A 19715-nucleotide genomic window follows, 5' to 3' on the forward strand; every position below is an offset into this window, starting at 1 on the left:
CGGTGATGTGGCTTGGAGGGGAACTTGCAGGTGGTGGTGCACCCATGCATTTGCTGCCCTTGTCCTTCTAGGTGGTAGAGGTCACCGGTTTGGAAAGTAATTGAATGATAGCAATAAATTATTGGTATAACAATTGCAGGTTGCTTTTGTGAAGAATTTACAAAGGTGCAGTATGTGCTTACTAAGCTATATGTAGGAGGAGGAAGCCTCTGGTTTACTGGTAGCATTCTTGCCTCTGAGCCTGAAGGTGAAGAGTTCAAGCCCCACTCCAGACAGCCTGGAAAATGAAGACTTGAGTATGGTCTCTAAATACTGGACTGACATCAAGCAGGATTCTGCTACCTCGATGGAAAGATCACTGGCTCAGGGAAAATATTTTTGTCTGTGATTCAAGAAAGTTGGGTTCAAGCATGACTCCAGACACTCCTGCTAGGCACAGAGCCAGGGCATTGGGTCTGAATATTGGACTGATGTCCATTATGTCAATGGGTGCAGAGGGCACCATCCCCCAACATCCATCCACCCATCGTGAAGTGCAAGTGGGGCTCTTCAGACTTGGTTGAAGCCCACCTAAGAGAAGGTGCTCCAAAAATAAAAACCGTGAGGAAACAGACTAGGCTATTCTCCCTTAGTCAAGGTCAGACTTGCCCTCAGGCAGAATGCAGCCAACAGACAAATATATTAGTGACACTCAGGTGTCTACTTATTTATAGATGCAGATTGCAGTTAAAACTGAAAATAAAGCAACACCTGTCCAACTGTTGGAAAAGCATTTTTAACAAATGAACATTGAAAAATGGTAAATGTATTTCTGCCTACTCCCTATTCCTTTAAAATATGTTTGACTTCCTGTATGCCTCAGAGCTGAGTCTGTAGGATGCACAGCCTACAAAATGACACCAGAACCTTGCAATGAGCTCCAGTAAATGCCATTACTTCAGACAAAAACAACTAAAGCACCTTTATGTAATTTTAAAGCCTGTTATTAGTCTAGATGTTTGGTTCAGCAATCAGGGCACAGTAAAAGATTTATTAAATCCTATGAAACAAAACCGAAAACTTATGAAAAATGAAAGGATGCTTGTATTTCTACAGCATCCACCTGGGAAGACATTAGCCATGACAGCATTCCCGTCTCTGTGTCAGAAGGCTGTGGATTCAATTCCCACTCAACAGAGTTCAGCACAAGAAACTAGGCTGACACTTCAGCGCAGTACTGAAGGAGTGCTGCGCTGAGAAAGATGCCATTCTTTGGATGAGATGTTAAACTGAGGTCCTGTCTGCTTTTTCAGGTGGACATAAAAGATTCCATGTCACTAATTGAAGAAGGACAGGAGAGATCTCCCCAGTACGCTGGTCAAAATTTATCCCTCAAACAACATCACAAAACCGCAACCCCCCACCCCACCCAACCACCCTCTTCACCCCCCCCCCCCCCCCCCCCCCCCGAGTTTAAAAGGGGTGATCTAATCAAGGTGTTTGAAATAATGAGGGGATTCAACAGGGTACATACAGAGCTAACTATTTCACCTGGCAGGGCGAATCCGAAACAAGGGGGATGCAATCTCAAACTTATTGCTAGACCATTCAGGAGTGAAATCAGAAGCACTTTTTCACACAAGAGACATGAAAATCTGGAACTCACATCCTAAAAAGACTGTGGATATTGGAGTTAATTGAAGGTTTCAAGACAGCTCAATAGTTTTTTTGGTGGGTTAAGAGTGTCATTGGATATGTACCAAAGACAGGAAAATGGAGTTAAAGTGCAGATTGGCCATGATCTACTGGATGGGGGAACAGGTTCCCATTAGATGGCATCCACCAGCCACTGTGGTAAGATTTGAACCCATGTCCCCAGTGTATTAGCTGGTTCTCTGGATTACTAGTCCAGTGACATTACCACTAAGCCACTGTCTCTCCTAAAGTACTTTGGGATATTTTCCTGCTTTAAAGGTGCCACATAAACACAAACTGCTGTTACATGAAATTATATTGCCACTATACTTGGTGGATTTTAAGCAACTTTTCAGTGTTGGCATTATATACTTCCTACTTGGGTTGACATCTGCACTACACAAAATGGCAATGACCATCTCCAACAAGAGAGGATCCAATCATCGCCCCTTGACATTCAATGGCATTATCATCACTGAATCCCCCACTATCAACATCCTGGGAGCTACCATTGACCAGAAACTAAACTGGACTAGCCATGTAAATACTGTGACTACAAGAGCAGGTCAGAGGCTAGGAAATCTGCAATGAGTAACTCACCTCTTGACTCCACAAAGCCTGTCCACTGTCCACATGGCACAAGTCATGAATGTGATGGAATACTCTCCACTTGCCTGGATGAGTGCAGCTCCCACAACACTCAAGAAGCTTGACACCATCCAGGACAAAGCAGCCTGCTTATAGAGTCGTAGAGGTCTACAGCACAGAAAAGGGCCCTTCGGCCCATCGAGTTTGCGCCAGTCAAACAAGTACCTAACTATTCTAATCCCATTTTCCAGCACTAGGCCTATGCCATGGCATCGCAAGTGCACATCCAAATACTTTCAGGCAGTGAGTTCCAGATTCCCACCACCCTCTGAGTGAAAAAATTCTTCCTCACATCCCCTCTAAACCTCCTGCCCCTTACCTTGAATCTATGCCCCCTGGTTATTGATTCCTCCACCAAGGGGAAAAGTTCCTTCCTGTCTACCCTATCTATGCCCCTTATAATTTTATACACCAATCATGTCCCCCCTCAATCTCCTCTGCTCCAGGGAAAATAGCCCCAGTCTATCCAATCTCCCCTCATAACTAAAACTCTCCAGCCCAGACAACATCCTGGTAAATCTCCTCTGCACTCTCACTAGTGCAATCACATCCTTCCTATAATGCGGATCCCAGAACTGCGCACAATAGTCTAGCTGTGGCCTAACCAGCATTTTATACAGTTCCAGCATAACTTCCCTGCTCTTATATTCTATGCCTCGGCTAATAAAGGCAAGTATCCCATATGCCTTCTTAACCACCTTATCTACCTGTCCGGCTACCTTAAGGGACCGGTGGACATGCACACCAAGGTCCCTCTGATCCCCAGTACTTCCCAGGGTCCTATCATTCATCGTGTATTCCCGTGCCTTGTTTGTCCTGCCCAAGTGCATCACCTCACACTTATCCTGATTAAATTCCATTTGCCACTGAAGGAAAGAGCCCATCTGTCCAGCCCGTCAATATCCTCCTGTATTCTAAGGCTAGCCTCCTCATTATTTACCACCCCACCAACTTTCATGTCATTCGCAAATTTACTGATCAACCCTCCTACATTCAAGTCTACATCATTTATATATACCACAAACAGCATGGGGCCCAACACCGATCCCTGTGGAACCGCACTGGACACAGGCATCCAGTCACAAAAACACCCCTTGACCATCACCCTCTGTTTCCTGCCACTCAGCCGATTCAGGATCCAATTTGCCAAATTGCCTTGGATCCCATGGACTCTTACCTTCGCTATCAGTCTCCCATGAGGGACCTTATCAAAAGCCTTGCTGAAGGCCAAGTAGACTATGTCAAATGCATTGCCCTCATCTACACACCTGGTCACCTCTTCAAAAAATTCAATCAAATTGGTCAGACATAACCTCCCCTTAACAAAACCATGCTGACTGTCCTTGATTAATCCCTGCCTCTCCAAGTGTAGATTAATTCTGTCCCTCAGCACTGCTTCCAATAGTTTCTCCACCACTGAAGTTAGACTGACTGGCCTGTAGTTCCCTGGTTTATCTCTTCCTCCCTTCTTGAATAACAGTACCACATTGGCTGTCCTCCAGTCCTCTGGCACCTCTCCTGTGGCCAGACAGCTATTGAAAATTATTGCCAACGTCCCTGCTATCTCCTCCCTTGCCTCACTCAACAGCATGGGATACATTTCATCCAGGCCTGGAGATTTATCTACTCTTAAGCTTGCCAGACCACTTAGAACCTCTTCCCTTTCTATGCTAATTTCTTTAATTATATCACAGTCCTTCTGCCTGATTTCCATACCCACGTTGTCCCTCTCACTTGTGAACACCGACACAAAGTATTCATTTAGAACCCTACCTACGTCTTCTGGCTCCATACACAAATTATACTATGGTCCTTAATGGGCCCTACTCTTTCCCTAGTTATCCGCTTACTCTTAATGTGCTTGTAAAATTACTTTGGATTTTCCTTTATTTTACCTGCCAATGCTTTTTCATGCCCCCTTTTTGTCTCTTAATTTCCTTTTTAAGTTCCCCCTACACATTCTATTGTCCTCTGGGGCTTCCACTGTTTTGAACCCTCGGTATCTGCCATAAGCCTCCCTTTTTCTCTTTATCCAATCCTGTATATCCCTCGACATCCAGGGTTCCCTGGATTTGTTGGTCCCACCTTTTGTCTTTACTGGAATATGTTGGCCCTGTACTCTCCCCATTTCCTTCTTGAATGAGTCCCACTGCTCTGACGCAGATCTACCTAAAAGTAGCTGCTCCCAGTCCATGCTGGCCAAACCATATCTGATCTTATTAAAATCGGCCTTCCCCCAATTTAGAACTTTGATGTCTGGCCCACCCTTGTCCTTTTCCATAACAACCTTGAATCTAACGGAGTTATGATCACTATCTGCAAAATGCTCCCCCACTTATACCTCTATCACTTGTCCGGCTTCATTCCCTAAAATTAAGTCCAGGACCGCCTCCTCTCTTGTAGGACCTTCTACGTACTGGCTTAGAAAGCTCTCCTGGATGCATTTTAAGAATTCCGCTCCCTCTAAACCTATCGCACTATGACTAACCCAGTTAATGTTGAGGAAGTTGAAATCCCCCACTAATACTACCCTATTATTTTTACACTTCTCTGAAATTTGCCTACATATCTGCTCTTCTATTTCTCTCTGGCTGTTTGGTGGCCTATAGTACACCCCCAGCAATGTGATTGCTCCTTTTTTGTTATTCAGTTCTACCCATATGGCTTCAGTTGAGGAGCCTTCTAAGATGTCATCCCTCCTTACTGCTGTAATTGATTCCTTGATCAATATTGCGATACCCCCTCTTTTACCTCCTTCCCTGTCTCGCCTGAAGACCCTATATCCTGGAATATTGAGCTGCCAATCCTGCCCCTCTCTCAACCATGTCTCTGTGACAGCAATGACATCACACTTCCATGTGTTAATTTGTGCCCTCAGCTCATTTGCCTTATTCGTCAGACTCATTGCATTAAAATAAATACCATCCAACCGTGCCAAATTCCCTTGGCCTTAACTGGCCTATAATTTCTATGCCTTCCAGAATCATTTGCTCTCTCTTCTAATTTTGGCTGTGCCTCTCTCCCTGTTGAACCTCCTCTCAGGATCCCATCCCCCTGCCAAGTTAGTTTAAACCCTCCCCAACAGCACTGGCAAACCTCCCCTCAAGGATGTCGGTGCCATTCTGGTTCAGGTGCAACCCACCCGCCTTGTACAGGTCCCACCGCCCCCAGAAATGGTCCCAGTGTCCCAGAAATCTAAAGCCCTCCCTCCTGCACCATCTCTCCAGTCACGCATTCATCTGGACAAACCTCCTATTTCTATACTCACTAGCGAGTGGCACCAGGAGTAATCCAGAGATTACTACCTTTGAGGTCCTGTTTTTTAATCTGTTTCCCAGCTCCCTAAATTCTGCTTGCAGGACCTCATCCCTCTTTCTACCTATGTCGTTGGTACCAATATGTACCACGATCTCTGTCTGTTTGCCCTCCCCCTTTAGAATGCCCTGCAGCCGTTCAGTGACATCCTTGGCCCTGGCACCAGGGAGGCAACATACCATCCTGGAGTCAAGTCTATGGCCGCAGAAATGCCTGTCTGTTCCCCTTACTATCGAGTCTCCTACCACTACTGCTCTTCTCCCCTTTTTCCTCCCCCTTGTGCAGCTGAGCCACTCACAGTGCCATGAGCGTGCCTGCACTCCCCAGAGGAACCATCACTCTCACCGTTTTCCAACATAGAAAAATGGTTCTCGAGCGAGAAGCACCCTCGGGATTTCCTGACTATCTGGCTGACACCTTTCTTCTGACTGATGGTCACCCATTCCCTCTCTGTCTACATTTCTGTAAGCTGTGGGGTGACCACATCTAAAAACATGTTATCCACGAAACTATCAGCCTCGTGGATGCACCTCAGAGCCTCCAGCTGTTGCTCAAGCTCCGAAACTCAGAGCTCAAGTAGCGGCAGCTGGTGACACTTCCTACACACGTGGTCGGCCAGAGCACAAGGAGCGTCTAGGACTTCCCACATATTGCAGGCGCTACATAACATGGGACTGAGCTGCCTTGCCTCTAGTTGAAAAAAAACCCTTACTTTAAGTTAAATACAATAAAAAAAATTAAATTAGTTCTGTACTTTAAATAAAAACTAGAACCCTTACCTTTTCTTAGCTTAATCTATTTTAAGCTGGAGAAAAACACTTACCCATTACTCACCAATCAGTTCTCACCTTTGTGCTCACGTCACTTTTTGAAGCTTCCCCGCATTCGCGCCGGTTCTGATCTCTCCGCCACTCTCTCGCACTGTCTTGTGATGCCACTCTTGTTATTTTCAACAAGAGCACTTTTCCCAGACTGCTTCACTGTGATGCTGACTGCAGGACACTCTTCCTTGATCAGCACCCCATCCACAAACATTCATTCCTTTCACCACTGATGCACAGTGGCAACAGTGTGTACCATCTACAAAATGCACTGCAGGAACTCACCAAGCCTCCTTAGACAGCACCTTCCAAACCCACGACCGCTACCATCTAGAAGGACAAGAGCAGCAGACACATGGGAATACCACCACCTGGAAGTTTCCCTCCAAGTCACTCACCATCCTGACTTGGAAATATATCGCCTTTCCTTCAATGTCGCTGGAACTCCCTCCCTAACAGCACTGTGGGTGTACCTACACCACATGGACTGCAGCAGTTCAAGGAGGCAGCTCACCACCACCTTCTCAAGGGCAATAATTGCTAGCCTTGCCAGAGATATCCACATCCCAAGAATGAATAAAAAAAGTACTTTGCCAATCCTGTAACAATTTGGATTTTATGCAGAATGGTTAACAAAGCAATGCATTCTCTGGTGCTTCATGAAGGTGGGATTAGACGTTGAGCAGAAGAGACCTGGCTAGATGACCAAATATGCATTAGAGTGAAAGCACTTGAGCAGGCTTTCTGAAGGCAGTTAGAGATAAGAGATGTCGGAGAGGTTTAGGAAAAGAGTTCCAGAATGCATATGGCAATCTAGTTTGACCACTCCCTCATAGCTATCTCTACACCCTTGTTGCCAAAAAAAACTTCTACTCTCTTCTTCCTGGTCAATCTCAAGTCCAAGGAATGAAGATTTGAGTCTATCTGGTACTCAACTTGTTTCGCTATCCCATCAGCAAATCTGACTGGACCAAGCACTAGTATGTGGTAGTTGAAAACTCTGCCACCAATAGTGTAGAAATGCATAACTGATCAGAAACTTTGACGATTAAAAGACAAAACATGATTGGCAAGTCAGGTCTTGGTGTTTTACAGGAGACATCACTGTCTGAATGTACCACTACAGTTTAACTGTTCAAATTTTAAAAAGCCACAAACAAGCACTTGCTACCAGGCCTAAATTAGGCACTTAATTTCTGGACTGGAGCTTGAAACCACAATACTCTAACTCAAGAGTGCTACCAACTGAGCCACACTGACATAGGAAAAGGCTGCTCCAAGTTTCAGAGTAATATTGATATTTGGCTTTTGTCTTTCATACAATAAGAATAAAGAGCAAAAGTTAACAACATTGTTCCGTCACATGATACTTTTGGCCATATATTGCCAACTTCCTCAATGACAGGTGAACATATCAAACCAGATTTATAATGAGCTCCATGTGGGAAAAAAACAATTTTTGTATCACTTCTCTATAAAGTGAAGCTCTCATCAGGACTTCTTGCAATGAGATGAGATCAGATGAAAAAGGCATCGAGTCATTGAGTCATCCTCCAGAATCATAAATCCAACCTCTCAAGCTCATTCATTTTATCTGTTGGACAATGGCTAATCTGTACCTCAACTCCATTTACCTGCCTTCGCTCCAATTCCTTCATACTCTTACCTAACAAATATCAATCAATCTTGGTCCCAAAAATTTCAATTGATCTGCACCATCCTTAGCCTTTTGGGTACAAAGCTCCAGATTCCCACTCCTTTTATGTGAAAAAAAGGCTTCCCGATTTCACTCCTAAATGGCCTAGTTCGAATTTTAAGATCATGCCCCTGTATTTTGGATTCTCCCAACATAACAAATGGTTTCTTGGTATCTATGCTACCGATGTCCAACTCTCCCACCTGCCCTTTACAGCTCCCAACTTTCCAAGCAATTTATTAACAGAGTTAATTACGCTCTGAATATAGAAATTCTTAGTGGCCACATGTTAAGTTGTTCTTCACAACCCTAATTTAGCAAACAGCAAACAGCTACTAGGAGTTTAAGATTTTTGCGTTTTAAAGGTTTGGTTTAGACAGTGAATGACATCAATATGTAGATGATAATTAATCTAGCTGCTTCCCAGTGCTGGGCTGAGTAACAAGAGACAGGTCAGGAAGCTGAAGGATATTGTATAAATCATGATCTCTCTACTGATAATAATTCAGGTCCCTCACTGCCCCAGATTCAAGGAAATTTTTTTTCAGAGGGTATCGGGCAGAGGCTTGGAATATAACTGTCCAATCAGCAGGGAGGAAGATCAGTTTTATCAAATCCTTCGTCATTATTATTCCAAAATATTACAACACCTGCACATATTTACCCTTCTTTTTCCTCATGAGGGTTTTGTTTTCTTTGCAGGTGATTATTTTCAGAAGCAATAGTTAAGATGATGCACACACGTATTTCACACAATTGTAAGAGCCGCTAGTTTTTTGATTGGTGCCGTTAGTTGTCGCACTGAGTAATGATAACACCATGAATTGGCCATATATTGGGCAATGAGGCAACATACGAACATATGTACAAATGAATTAGGAGCAGGAGTAGGCCAATCGGCCCTTCAAGCCTGCTCCTAATTTGATAAAGTGCTACAGCAAAGGCTATTACGGAAAATAAAAGCTCATGGTATAGGGGGTAACGTATTGGCATGGATAGAAGATTGACAGGAAGCAGAGCGTAGGCATAAATGGGTCTTTTTCAGGCTGGCAAGATGTAATGAGTGGTGTGCCACAGGGATCAATGCTGGGACCTCAACTGATTACAATTTATATAAATGCTTTGGATGGATGGGATGGTTGCTAAATCTGCTGATGACACAAAGATAGGTAGATAGGTAGGAAAGTAAGTTGTGAAGAGGACAAAAGGAGGCTACAAAAAGATACAGATAGGTTAAGTGAGTGGGCAAATATCTAGCAAATGGAGTATAATGTGGGAAAATGTGAAATTGTCCATTTTAGCAGGAAAAATAAAAGAGAAGCATATTATCTGAATGGTGAGAGATTGCAGAGCTCGGAGATGCAGAGGGATCTGGGTGTCTTAGTGCATAAATCGCAAAAGGCTAGCATGTAAGTACAGCAAGTAATTAGGAGAACTAATATAATGTTATAAATTATTGCAAGGGGAATTGAATACAAAAGTAGGAAGGTTATGCTTCAGTTATACAGAGCGCTAGTGAGACCACATCTGGAGTACTGTGTACAGTATTGGCCACCTTATTTAAGGAAGGGTGTAAATGCCTTGGAAGCAGGTCAGAGAAGGTTTATGAGTCTAATACCTGGAATTGGCAGGTTGTCTTATGAGAAAAGGTTGGACAGGCTAGGCTTATATCTGCTGGAGCTTAGAAGAGTAAGAGGCAAGTTGATTGAAACATACAAGATCCTGAGGGATCTTGACAGGGTGGATGTGGAGAGGATGTTTCCTCTTGTGAGAGAATTTAGAACTAAGGGTCACTGTTTAAAAATAAGGGGTTGCCCATTTAAAATGGAGATAAGATGAAATTTCTTCTCAAACTGTCTTCTTGAAAAGGCGGTGGAAGCAGAGTCTTTGAATATTTTTAAGGCAGAGGTGGATAGGTTCTTGATAAGCAAGGGGGTGATAGGTTATCGGGGGTAGGCGGCATACAGATTTGAGATTACTATCAGATCAGCCATGATCTTATTAAATGGCGGGGCAGGCTCGGAGGGCCAAATAGCCTACTCCTGCTCCTTGTTTGTATGTTCGCATGCTCCACCATTCAATAAGATCATGGCTGATCTAATTACAAGAAGCAGTTAGGAGAACAGTGCTGATGCAAGCAGTGCGTTGCTGCACTCTATCTTTGTCTTTCACTTCCACTCGGTCCTAAAAACCTGCTCTGCCATTCAACAAGATCATGCCGATCTTCTATTTCACGTGTCCTAGGCCCAACCATCTTCAGCTGCTTCATCAGTGACCTTACTTCTATCATAAGGCCAGAAATGGGGACTTTTGCTGATGATTGCAGTCAGTGTTCAGTACCATTCACAACTCCTCAGATATTAAAGCAGCCTGTACCTGCATGCAGCAAGACCAGGACAACATTCAGACTTGGGCTGATAAGTGGTAAGTAGCATGCGCACCACACAAATGTCAGGCAAAACCATCCCCAATGAGAGAGAACTTAACCACCTCCCCATGAAATTCAATATTACCCCACTATCAACATCCTGGGGGTTACCATTGGCCAGAAACTTAACTGGACCAGCCATAGAAATACTGTGGCTGCAAGAGGAGGTCAGAAGCTAGGAATTTGGCATTGAGTAACTCACTTCCCTACTCCCCAAAACTTGTCCACTGTCTACATGGCCCAAGTCAGGAGTGTGATGGAACACTCTCCACTTGCCTGGATGTGTGCAGCTCCAAAAACATTCAAAGTGTTCAACACCATTCAGGACAAAGCAGCCTGCTTGATAAGCACCCCACCTACCACCTTAAACATTCACTCCCTCCAATGCACAGTGGCAGCAGCATATACCATATACAAAACTAACTGTAGCAACTCGCCAAGGCTCCTTCGACAGCACTTTCCACACCCGCAACTTCCACCACATAGAAGGACAAGGGTAGCAGACACACGGAAACACCACCACCTGGAAGTTCCCCTCCAAGACACGCACCATCCCGGCTTGGAAAAATATCGCCGTTCCTTTACTGTCACTGGATCAAAATCCTGGAACTCCCTCTCTAACAGCACTATGGGTGTTCCCACATCAGATGGACTACAGTGGTTCAAGAAGGCAGCTCACCATCACCTTCTCAAGGGCAATTAGGGATGGGCAATAAATGCTGGCCTTGCTAGCGATGCTCAGATCTCACGAATGAATAAAAAAATCCATGTTCTCACACTATCCCTATACCTTTTGATTCCCTTAGCATTCAAAAATCTATCAATCTCTGTCTTGAATACATTCAAGACTGAGCATCCACAGGTCCCTGAGGTAGAGAATTCCCAACATTCACAAACTTTTGAGTGAATATATTTATATGTGTCTCAATCCTAAATGACCAATCCCCTATTCTGAGACTTTGACTCTAGCTCTGGACTCTCAGCTAAAAGAAACGTCCCCTCAGCACCTACCCTTATCAAGCCCCTTAAAAATGTTACATGTTTCAATGAGATCACCTCTCATCCTTCTAAGGAATAGAATTCAATACCCTCATCAGTCTAGTGAACTTTTGTTGTACCCCCTCTGGTGTAAGATATAACTTAGATAATGAATCCTTCAGAACCCCATTTTGGGATCATTAATGACCCTGTAGTTATTTGGCGATTATATGATTTTAGCAACACTGACGGGGTCTGAAAAGCCCCACTCTGTTGTTTACCCCATGTCAATGTTGAAACCTAACATGTGAATCTTGAGAGATCCATGAAGCTTGCATGTACACTGCTAAAATATTAGAAGATGCAGCCTTGGATCTAGAACCAACAAGGTAGAGGAATACTAGAACTGAGGTGGGCACAAGTGACAGATACATTTTCAATCCAAAATAGGTGATGGCTGAATGACACTTGTCAAACTTGGGGTTTGTGTAGGGCTCCTTTGGATCTACATCCTTAAAGTATATTAACTCCCGCTCCTCTTTGGCCTACATTAATCAGAAGCCCTTTGGTAGTGACTACACTTAAGACATTACCTGGGAGGAGGGGGGGAACTTATGGTGAGGCATACCGAGGTGCACCACGGGAGCTGCAGTTCCGCCAGTTCGCCTCACAACCGCTCTCTAGGCGCCAATGAACTACAACTCCCAGAAACCCCTCTGGCCCTCGGCACATGCGCAGACCGATGGCCGTCCGTCGGGCAGGCCGCAGTTTATCCCGACTCTCGCGCAGCGTCACCGCCGCTCTCACCTTTCACTTTCTCCGATGGGTACAACTTCTGAGCCTTCCGTAAGAACTTGAGTGCCTCTTCCCTGTTCCCATGTTTCAGCGCGTTCAAACCGATTTCCGTACAGCGTTCCGCCTCGTCTCGATTTCCTTCCATTTTGGGGTTGAACGGCCACTGCCGGTGGCTCTTGGTGTCGTCACATTGGAGGTCGGAAATACCCGAGGAGGTTCGGGTTCGGCTCGGCTACGTCACTGAGAGTGACGGAAACACGCGAGCGCTTACGGGTTTAGTTCGGCTACGTCATCGTTAGCGGCGGAAACATCCGAATACCTGGGTTATCGGCCCGTCTGGTCTCCCAGAAGCGCATGCTCACTTGTGACTATGAAACTTTGACACCGCCATGTTACTACAGGAAGGAGCTCTTTTCCAGTACTACTGTAGCAGATGGCTAATGAAAGACTTGCATTTAGACAGCGCCTTTTATAACGTGTCAAAATTCCTTACAGCCAACAAAGTACTTTCAAAGTGCAGTCACTGTTGCAATGTAGGAAACACCAGCCAATTTGTGCACAACAAGATCCCACAATCAGTGACACAATAATGACCAATAAGCCTTTTGTGATGGTGATTGAGCGACAAACATTGACTGGCGCACTGAGCAGTACTCTCCTTGTCTTCAGAATGCTGCCACAGGATATTTTATGCCCATGGGGCCCAGTTTAATATCTCACCCAAAAGACGGCACCTCCAACAGTGCAACACACCCTTGGTACTGCAATGGAGTGTCAGCGTTGATTTTGTGCTGAAGTCTCAGATTGGGATTTGAACCCACAACTGTAGACTCAGAGACAAGAGTGATACCCACTGAGCCATGGTTGACACAAGATTCTTTTTAGATATATTCATTCAGGGGATGCAGGGGTTGATGACATGGTCAGCGCCCTTAGTTGCTTAAAAACTAAGAACTATGAGTATAGTTTCTCTATAAACTGCACACAGTGGCTTATTTAGTTTTCTAAGTATCTCTACTTCTATAACTTTGCACCTTTCTGCAGCTTTGGGCAAGTGTGTGGTACCTGTTCATTGGTGCATTCCCTTGGGCAGTTTCACAGGATTTACATTTCTTACTTCTTTTATCAACTACAGTCCATCCATTTTCTCCATTTCTTTGGCTTCTTTCACCAATTGTTCCTTTGTCCTGACAACTGAACATCTGTACTGTCCTTCAGCTGCAAAACCTGAAGGTTTACTTGCAAGGTCTGGTGCTCCGCTGGCCAAGATAACCCACTAATTGAATTTAATTCTTTGATTTAAAAAAACTCATTCATTGAATGTGGGCACTGCTGGCAAGGCCAGCATTTATTGTGCACCCCAAGTTGCCCTGGAGAAGGTGGTGATGAGTTGCCTTAAATACTATTCATTCACCTTCAGGAATCCTCAGCCTTCTGCCTTCTCTTGTAAGATCTGTGCATGGCTTTCCACAGTCTTAACTCTTTCTTTAAACTTATTAATAACAGCTGATTCTCTATCTCTTCAGCTGCCTGTTGTATCTACCCTTTTCACTTGTCCAAATCCCACAGCAAACACAGCTCAAGCTACTCAATAATGCCATCTGCCCTTTGTGGATGTCAGTGAAAGGAACAATGAAGGAGATTTCTGTACCTGAGGTGACTTGTGACTTTCTTTAGACTGCAAGTTTGTACGTTGTCAGTGCATGGACTTCTTAATCAAAAAAAGTTGTATTCATTAAGTGGTCAATCATCCCATTACTATTTGTGGGACCTTGTTGTTGGTAAACCGGCTGTCACATCTAATTATATAGAAATAGTGACTATACTTCAAGAAATACTTCCTTGGCTGTGAAGTGCTTTGGGCTATTGAGAGGATATGAAAGGCATATTAATACGGTTGTTTTGTTCGCACTTTGGTACAATGACGATGAATAGAGGAATTGTGTACATGCACATCTGTTACTAATGAAATAATCAAGGTGGGAATCATGAATATGCTGACACGCTCGCTTCCAATAGCACCCTGTGTATTTCAAACCCAGTGTCTTATTAATTTTTCAAATCCAATCTCATTAATATGATATACCAAACATGAGCAGAAAGAATTAATGTTGAAACTTTATAGCTCCATATATTGAAGGGATAAAACTTGTGTAGCTATGGGGGAAGAGAAGGGAGTTGGAACTAATTCTTTTAAAGAACCAGCATAGGCACAATGGGCTGAATGGCCACCTTCGGTGCTATGTAGCATTCTATTCTATAATTCTGTTAGTATAATTACCATTGAATTGTTCGTTTAGTAGGAGTGAACTTGAGTACTGTTTAAGCTTTTCATCCTGCGCGCATCAGGACAACAATTTGTTGTCCCCCTGTTACAGTTTGGTAATTTTTTGTGACTTATCCTGACGAGTGCAAGATGAAAAGCTTACCCAGCATGTCTCTCTTTTCAGCATTTTCAGCAATACCATTGAATTATTGCACTGATTATAAAGTAACAGAATGGCAGTCTAGTTATTATACAGAACTAATTGCTGCTGCAATAATAACATAATTATGCACTCATGACCTTTCAATTACTTTGTTTTGCACAGAACTTAATTCATTACTGTCCTAATCTGTTTATTATTTTGTACGAGTGCTTTGCTGTCATTCAGTGCAGTACTTTCCATTGAAATACTTGGGAAAGCGTAGAGCAAAAGATGAGGCAAAAATGTGGAGAGGAAAGTATGACTGTAGTTATAGAGCACCTCTCAAAGTCTCTCACTTACTGTGGATTAGTATGAAGTGCCATGTTTCGAAGTAAACACAGAAACAAGATCTCAAAAAAAACAGCAGTGCAAGGAATCACCAGCTAACGTCTTTTCTAGGATTGGTTGTTGGCCAAGATACTGAGACAACTGTGTTTTTTCTAGAGTGTGTCGTCTGGCTGAATCACTGGGCCACAGAGACAGGAATAAAAACAGAAAGTGCCGGGAATGCTCAGCAGGTCTGGCAGTATCTGTGGAGAGTGAAACAGAGTTAACGTTTCAAGCTGAATATGACTATTCATGTAGTTCTGAAGAACAATCGTATTCGGTACAAAATGTTAACTCTGTTTCTCTCTCCACAGATGCTGCCAGACCTGCTGAATATTTCCAGCACTTTCTGTTTTTATTTCAGATTCCCAGCACCTGCAGTATTTTGCTTTTGTTTCCATCCAGACAGGATCTGTGTGACATTCCATTTGAACAGCAGCATCTCTGAACGCAGCACTCACTCCCTCCATACTGCACTCGCCTGGGTTATGTACTCAGTGGACTCAAATCCCACAACTTTCCCAGGTCGGATGGTGTGACTATCAGAACTAAATGGGCAACAGAATAAAAGTCAAACAGGGAAATAAATGTACCAAAATTCAATATAGCAGAGATTTTTACAGAAATAGCAGAATGGAACAGAGATCAAAGGGGAGCGTGACCTGTTAATGGATGTACCCCATGAGGAATAGAGATAGTTCTAGATAAATAATATGGGAGCTGGACTTAAAAACAGCTGGAATGCGAGAGAGGAATCATCATAAATAACAAGTCAAGCGGCAAGAGGCTCAGGGCTGGTAAAAGATCCAAACAGAGGCAGGGAAATAAAGAGTTTATATTTTAATTTAATGTTTACGTCAGTGATGTTCACCTTATACATAGCAATTTTTAAAAATTAATGTCGCTTGATTGCGCAGAACCTGAATATTGCTGAAAAGAGATGTGTTGCTGAAGCTTTTCATCTTGCACTCATCAGGACAAACACAAGAATGCCAAATTTCAAGCACTCACAACAATTTATACTACAGGGGAAGAGGGTGCTGATTGGTTGGCAAGTTGACTCTGATTGGCCAAGGTGTTGCCATGGAGAAAGCAATAGGGAACTATAGGCTCCCCAAGCTTCCCAGGTAATTTGAAAAAGGCGCAAGGCTTGAACATATTCCTTTTTGTTTGCAGAGAACGGGTCCCTGTGTATGAATGTATGTCGCTTCGAGCAAACATAAATGAGCCACATTACAAGTTCAACTAATTATCTTAAATTGATCGTTAGTGTAGCTATTACCGCACTCAGGATTATTCAGCAAGTACTACTCAATTGCAGAATCATATCTTCTAGTAGATATTTCGTTTTGGGTTTTGCAAACATGCCCTGGTTGAGTAGTTTAAAAAAAATTAACTCTGTAGTGAAGTGGATATGTGTACAAGTCAAATGAGGATTTATTTACACAGTTCAGCTGTTGCCATGCTTCTATATTACAGCCACCAGAATAGAGTGACAATGCCAGGGAGGAATTAACATACATGGCACAGAAAACCTGGCACTTCAAATATTCTCTGGAGCAAAATTAATGAGATTGGATGCATAGTGATGCAATCTGTGCCACTGTAGAATGTTAGAATGCCATCTTAAGCCCTGTGCAAAAGAATAACTTGCATTTACACAGTGCCTTATCACATCATCACCCTCTCAGGCCAACTAGGGCTGGGAGTAGTAGATGTTGCCTTTCCACTGCTGCTCACACCCAGGGAAGAAAATAACAAAACAGATGTAAAATTGAGGTTTTGAATTTCAGATTGTAAAGAGTTCATGGTATGAGATGAAAGAAGGACTTACATTTCTAAAGCACCTTTCTCAACCTTAAGATGTCCAAAGCTCTTCACAGCCGACATAGTGCCAAGTGTAGTCACTATTGCGAGGTAGGAAACAGGGCAACCAATTTTTGCACAGCAAGATCCCACAATCAGCAATGAGATAAATGACCAGGTAATCTCTTTTAGTAACGTTGGTTTTAAGGATAAATATTGACCAGGATATCATAGAGAACTCCCCTGCTCTTCTTTGAAATATGGGATCTTTTACGTCTACTTAAATAAGCTGGGCAGGGCCTTGGTTTAATGTCTCATCTGAAAGGGTCAGCCTGGATTGTGTGTAAAGTCTTTGGCGTGGAGTTCAATCCCATGGGCTTCTGAATTGGAGACAAAAATGCTAACACTGAGAAAAGGCTGGCAAACACAATACCATCGTCCCTCAAAACTCACCCTTGGAATCAGCTATCCAATGTGACACAGCAAGACTGGTTAAGGATGGAGAATGCATGAGTCTATTCTGGTTCTCTGTCATAAGCAGAAAGATTTACTTGTTCCCGGGCAACAAATATCTTCCAATAGCATACCAGAAAAAAGATTATATAATTACTGTTTTGGGATCTTGCTTTGCACAAAATGCTTGCTGCATTTGCCTGCATGACCACTGTCAGTAAACTTTAATACTGTTTCTTGCACATAAAGCAATTTATGGAAATATGACGGAGTGCTTTACTGTTCATTTATTTTGCTTTTGAGAGTCTGCAATCACACAAAGTGATGGCCAACTACTCCCTATCTCTAAACAAGAGAAAGCCTTTTAACCCAGATTGTTGGGTCTACAAGAAAGCATTCAAACAGCTGAAATTACAGTTGGTTGAGTGACAATAATAAAACCTGGATCAAATTTATTAGGATTTGTACCTAGTTGAAATATTCGGAGGTGTTTATGACAATGAACAGTGCTTTATTGAATGTACATACAGAATAGACACAAGCGAAAACATGGACTCCTGCTGTGAGGAATGTGTCACACAATGTCACCCCTACACAGCAGCACTCCCAGAGTACCAAAGTCCCTATGGCTAAGGTTCCTACCTAGATATATAATTATATCATCCCCCCCTTCTGAATAAAGAACAATGGATGTCACCAACAAGTCCACTATGTCACAAATGAGGACTTTTAAACTAGTCATTAGCTAGAAAGTAACATTAGCATTTTCACTTTTTTAACATATCACACGAACTCCCTCATCAAACAGGTAACTAATACAAAGGTCCAGTTCTCTCTCTAAGGCAACTAGCTACCTGTTAGCTAGATCAGGTTTCATAGTCTCTGTAGCACACCGGTTTTCTAACAATCCAGCCTCTAGGTGTGGGTTCTGGGAATTGTCAGTTCCGGACATGTCTGCAACACCTCCAGTGTCTGGTGGGTCTTGTGGTGTGTCAATTATCACTAGTTCTGAGCTGTCTGCCAAGCATGAGCTGTGCCGGGCTAAATCCAGTTGCTTGCAATGGTGTAGCTCTGTCGCTCAACAGAACTAGAAATGGGTTGTCCTGACGCAGAATCTCCTTGGCATTCTGCACAGCTCGTTCCGCTTGCCATTTGGCCTGTGGGTAATATGGACTGGTCGTTAAATGTTGAAAGTCATACACTCTAGCAAACTCAGCAAAACCCTTGCCTGTGAACTGAGGCCCATTGTCAGTGACAAGATCATTTGGACATCCTCAGCGAGTGAAAATATTCTTCAGACTGGATATCACAGTGTCCCTGCCATGTTCGGTAGGTAAGCGATTTCCAGGTATCTAGAGAAGTAATCGGTAACAATTAGGTAGTATCGCTTCTGGAGTTCACATATATCAGCTCCCACTCCCTTCCAAGGTCTTTCTGGCAGTGGTGTGGTCATCAGTGGCTCCCTCTGTTGGGTGGGCTTGGCTATTTGACAACTGTACATGTTCCCACCCTAATTTCTATGTCTTTCATGATACCAGGCCACCGCACACTCAGTTTGGCTCTTTCGCGACATTGGGTGATGGCCAATCATGCAACCATTCCAAAATCTCATTACACAAACTCCTTGGGATGGTTGTTCGGTTGCCATGGAACAGAAGTCCTCTTGACTCTGAGAGGCAGTCTTTCTGGGTAAAGTAAGCCTTCACATTCTCTGGCACCTTAGCTGCATATCTGGGTCATCCAGACATGACATAGCGGATCACAGTCTGCAGGTCAGAGTCCGTGCTCCTCAGTTGCTTCACTAAGTCTAGTTTAGTTTTGGACATCGGTTGTGCAGAATGTGCTGCGTCTTCATTCGTGTCAATCTCGAGTCTGTCCCGGATATTTTCTTTTCTCTTTTCCCCAAACTCGCACGTTTCTGCTAGTCGATCCAAGCTCCTACTATACTCTTCTGTTGATTCGCCCTCTTTTTGCACTTTTTTGGTGAAATTTAACTTTTTCGTAAATGACATTATGTCTGGGCACAAAATATGTGGTCAGTTTCTCGAGCACTTTGTCAAAAACATTTTCCTCATCAGCCTCAAACGAGAACATTTTAATGACTTCCTCTGCCTCCTTCCCCAGTGCATAAATTAGTGTGCGTACCTGGACTTAACTAGGCTCCTTGTCCAGCTTGATGGTGATCCTGTACCCGGTGAAAACACTATTTCTATTCAGGCCACTGCTCTAGGCGACTGAAGTCAAAATTGTCTGCCGGGCTGAATTTTGCCATGCTGCCGTGTATCTTTCTTTTTCGAGTTGGTATT

At 43.5% G+C, this 19715-nt stretch overlaps 1 protein-coding gene across 1 annotated transcript in view; it reads right to left on the minus strand.

Moving 5' to 3' along the window:
• dnajb12a (DnaJ heat shock protein family (Hsp40) member B12a) overlaps positions 1-12584 on the minus strand; it is a 29112-nt gene extending 16528 nt beyond the window's left edge. The window contains exon 1 of the mRNA XM_078530952.1: positions 12368-12584. Within this exon, the coding sequence (XP_078387078.1) occupies positions 12368-12500 (133 nt within the window). The 5' untranslated portion in view covers positions 12501-12584. The remainder of the gene's footprint in view (positions 1-12367) is intronic.
• Positions 12585-19715: the final 7131 nt, after the last annotated feature.

Source organism: Cetorhinus maximus, chromosome 27 (assembly GCF_964194155.1).
Source record: "Cetorhinus maximus chromosome 27, sCetMax3.hap1.1, whole genome shotgun sequence".
NCBI lineage: Eukaryota > Metazoa > Chordata > Chondrichthyes > Lamniformes > Cetorhinidae > Cetorhinus > Cetorhinus maximus.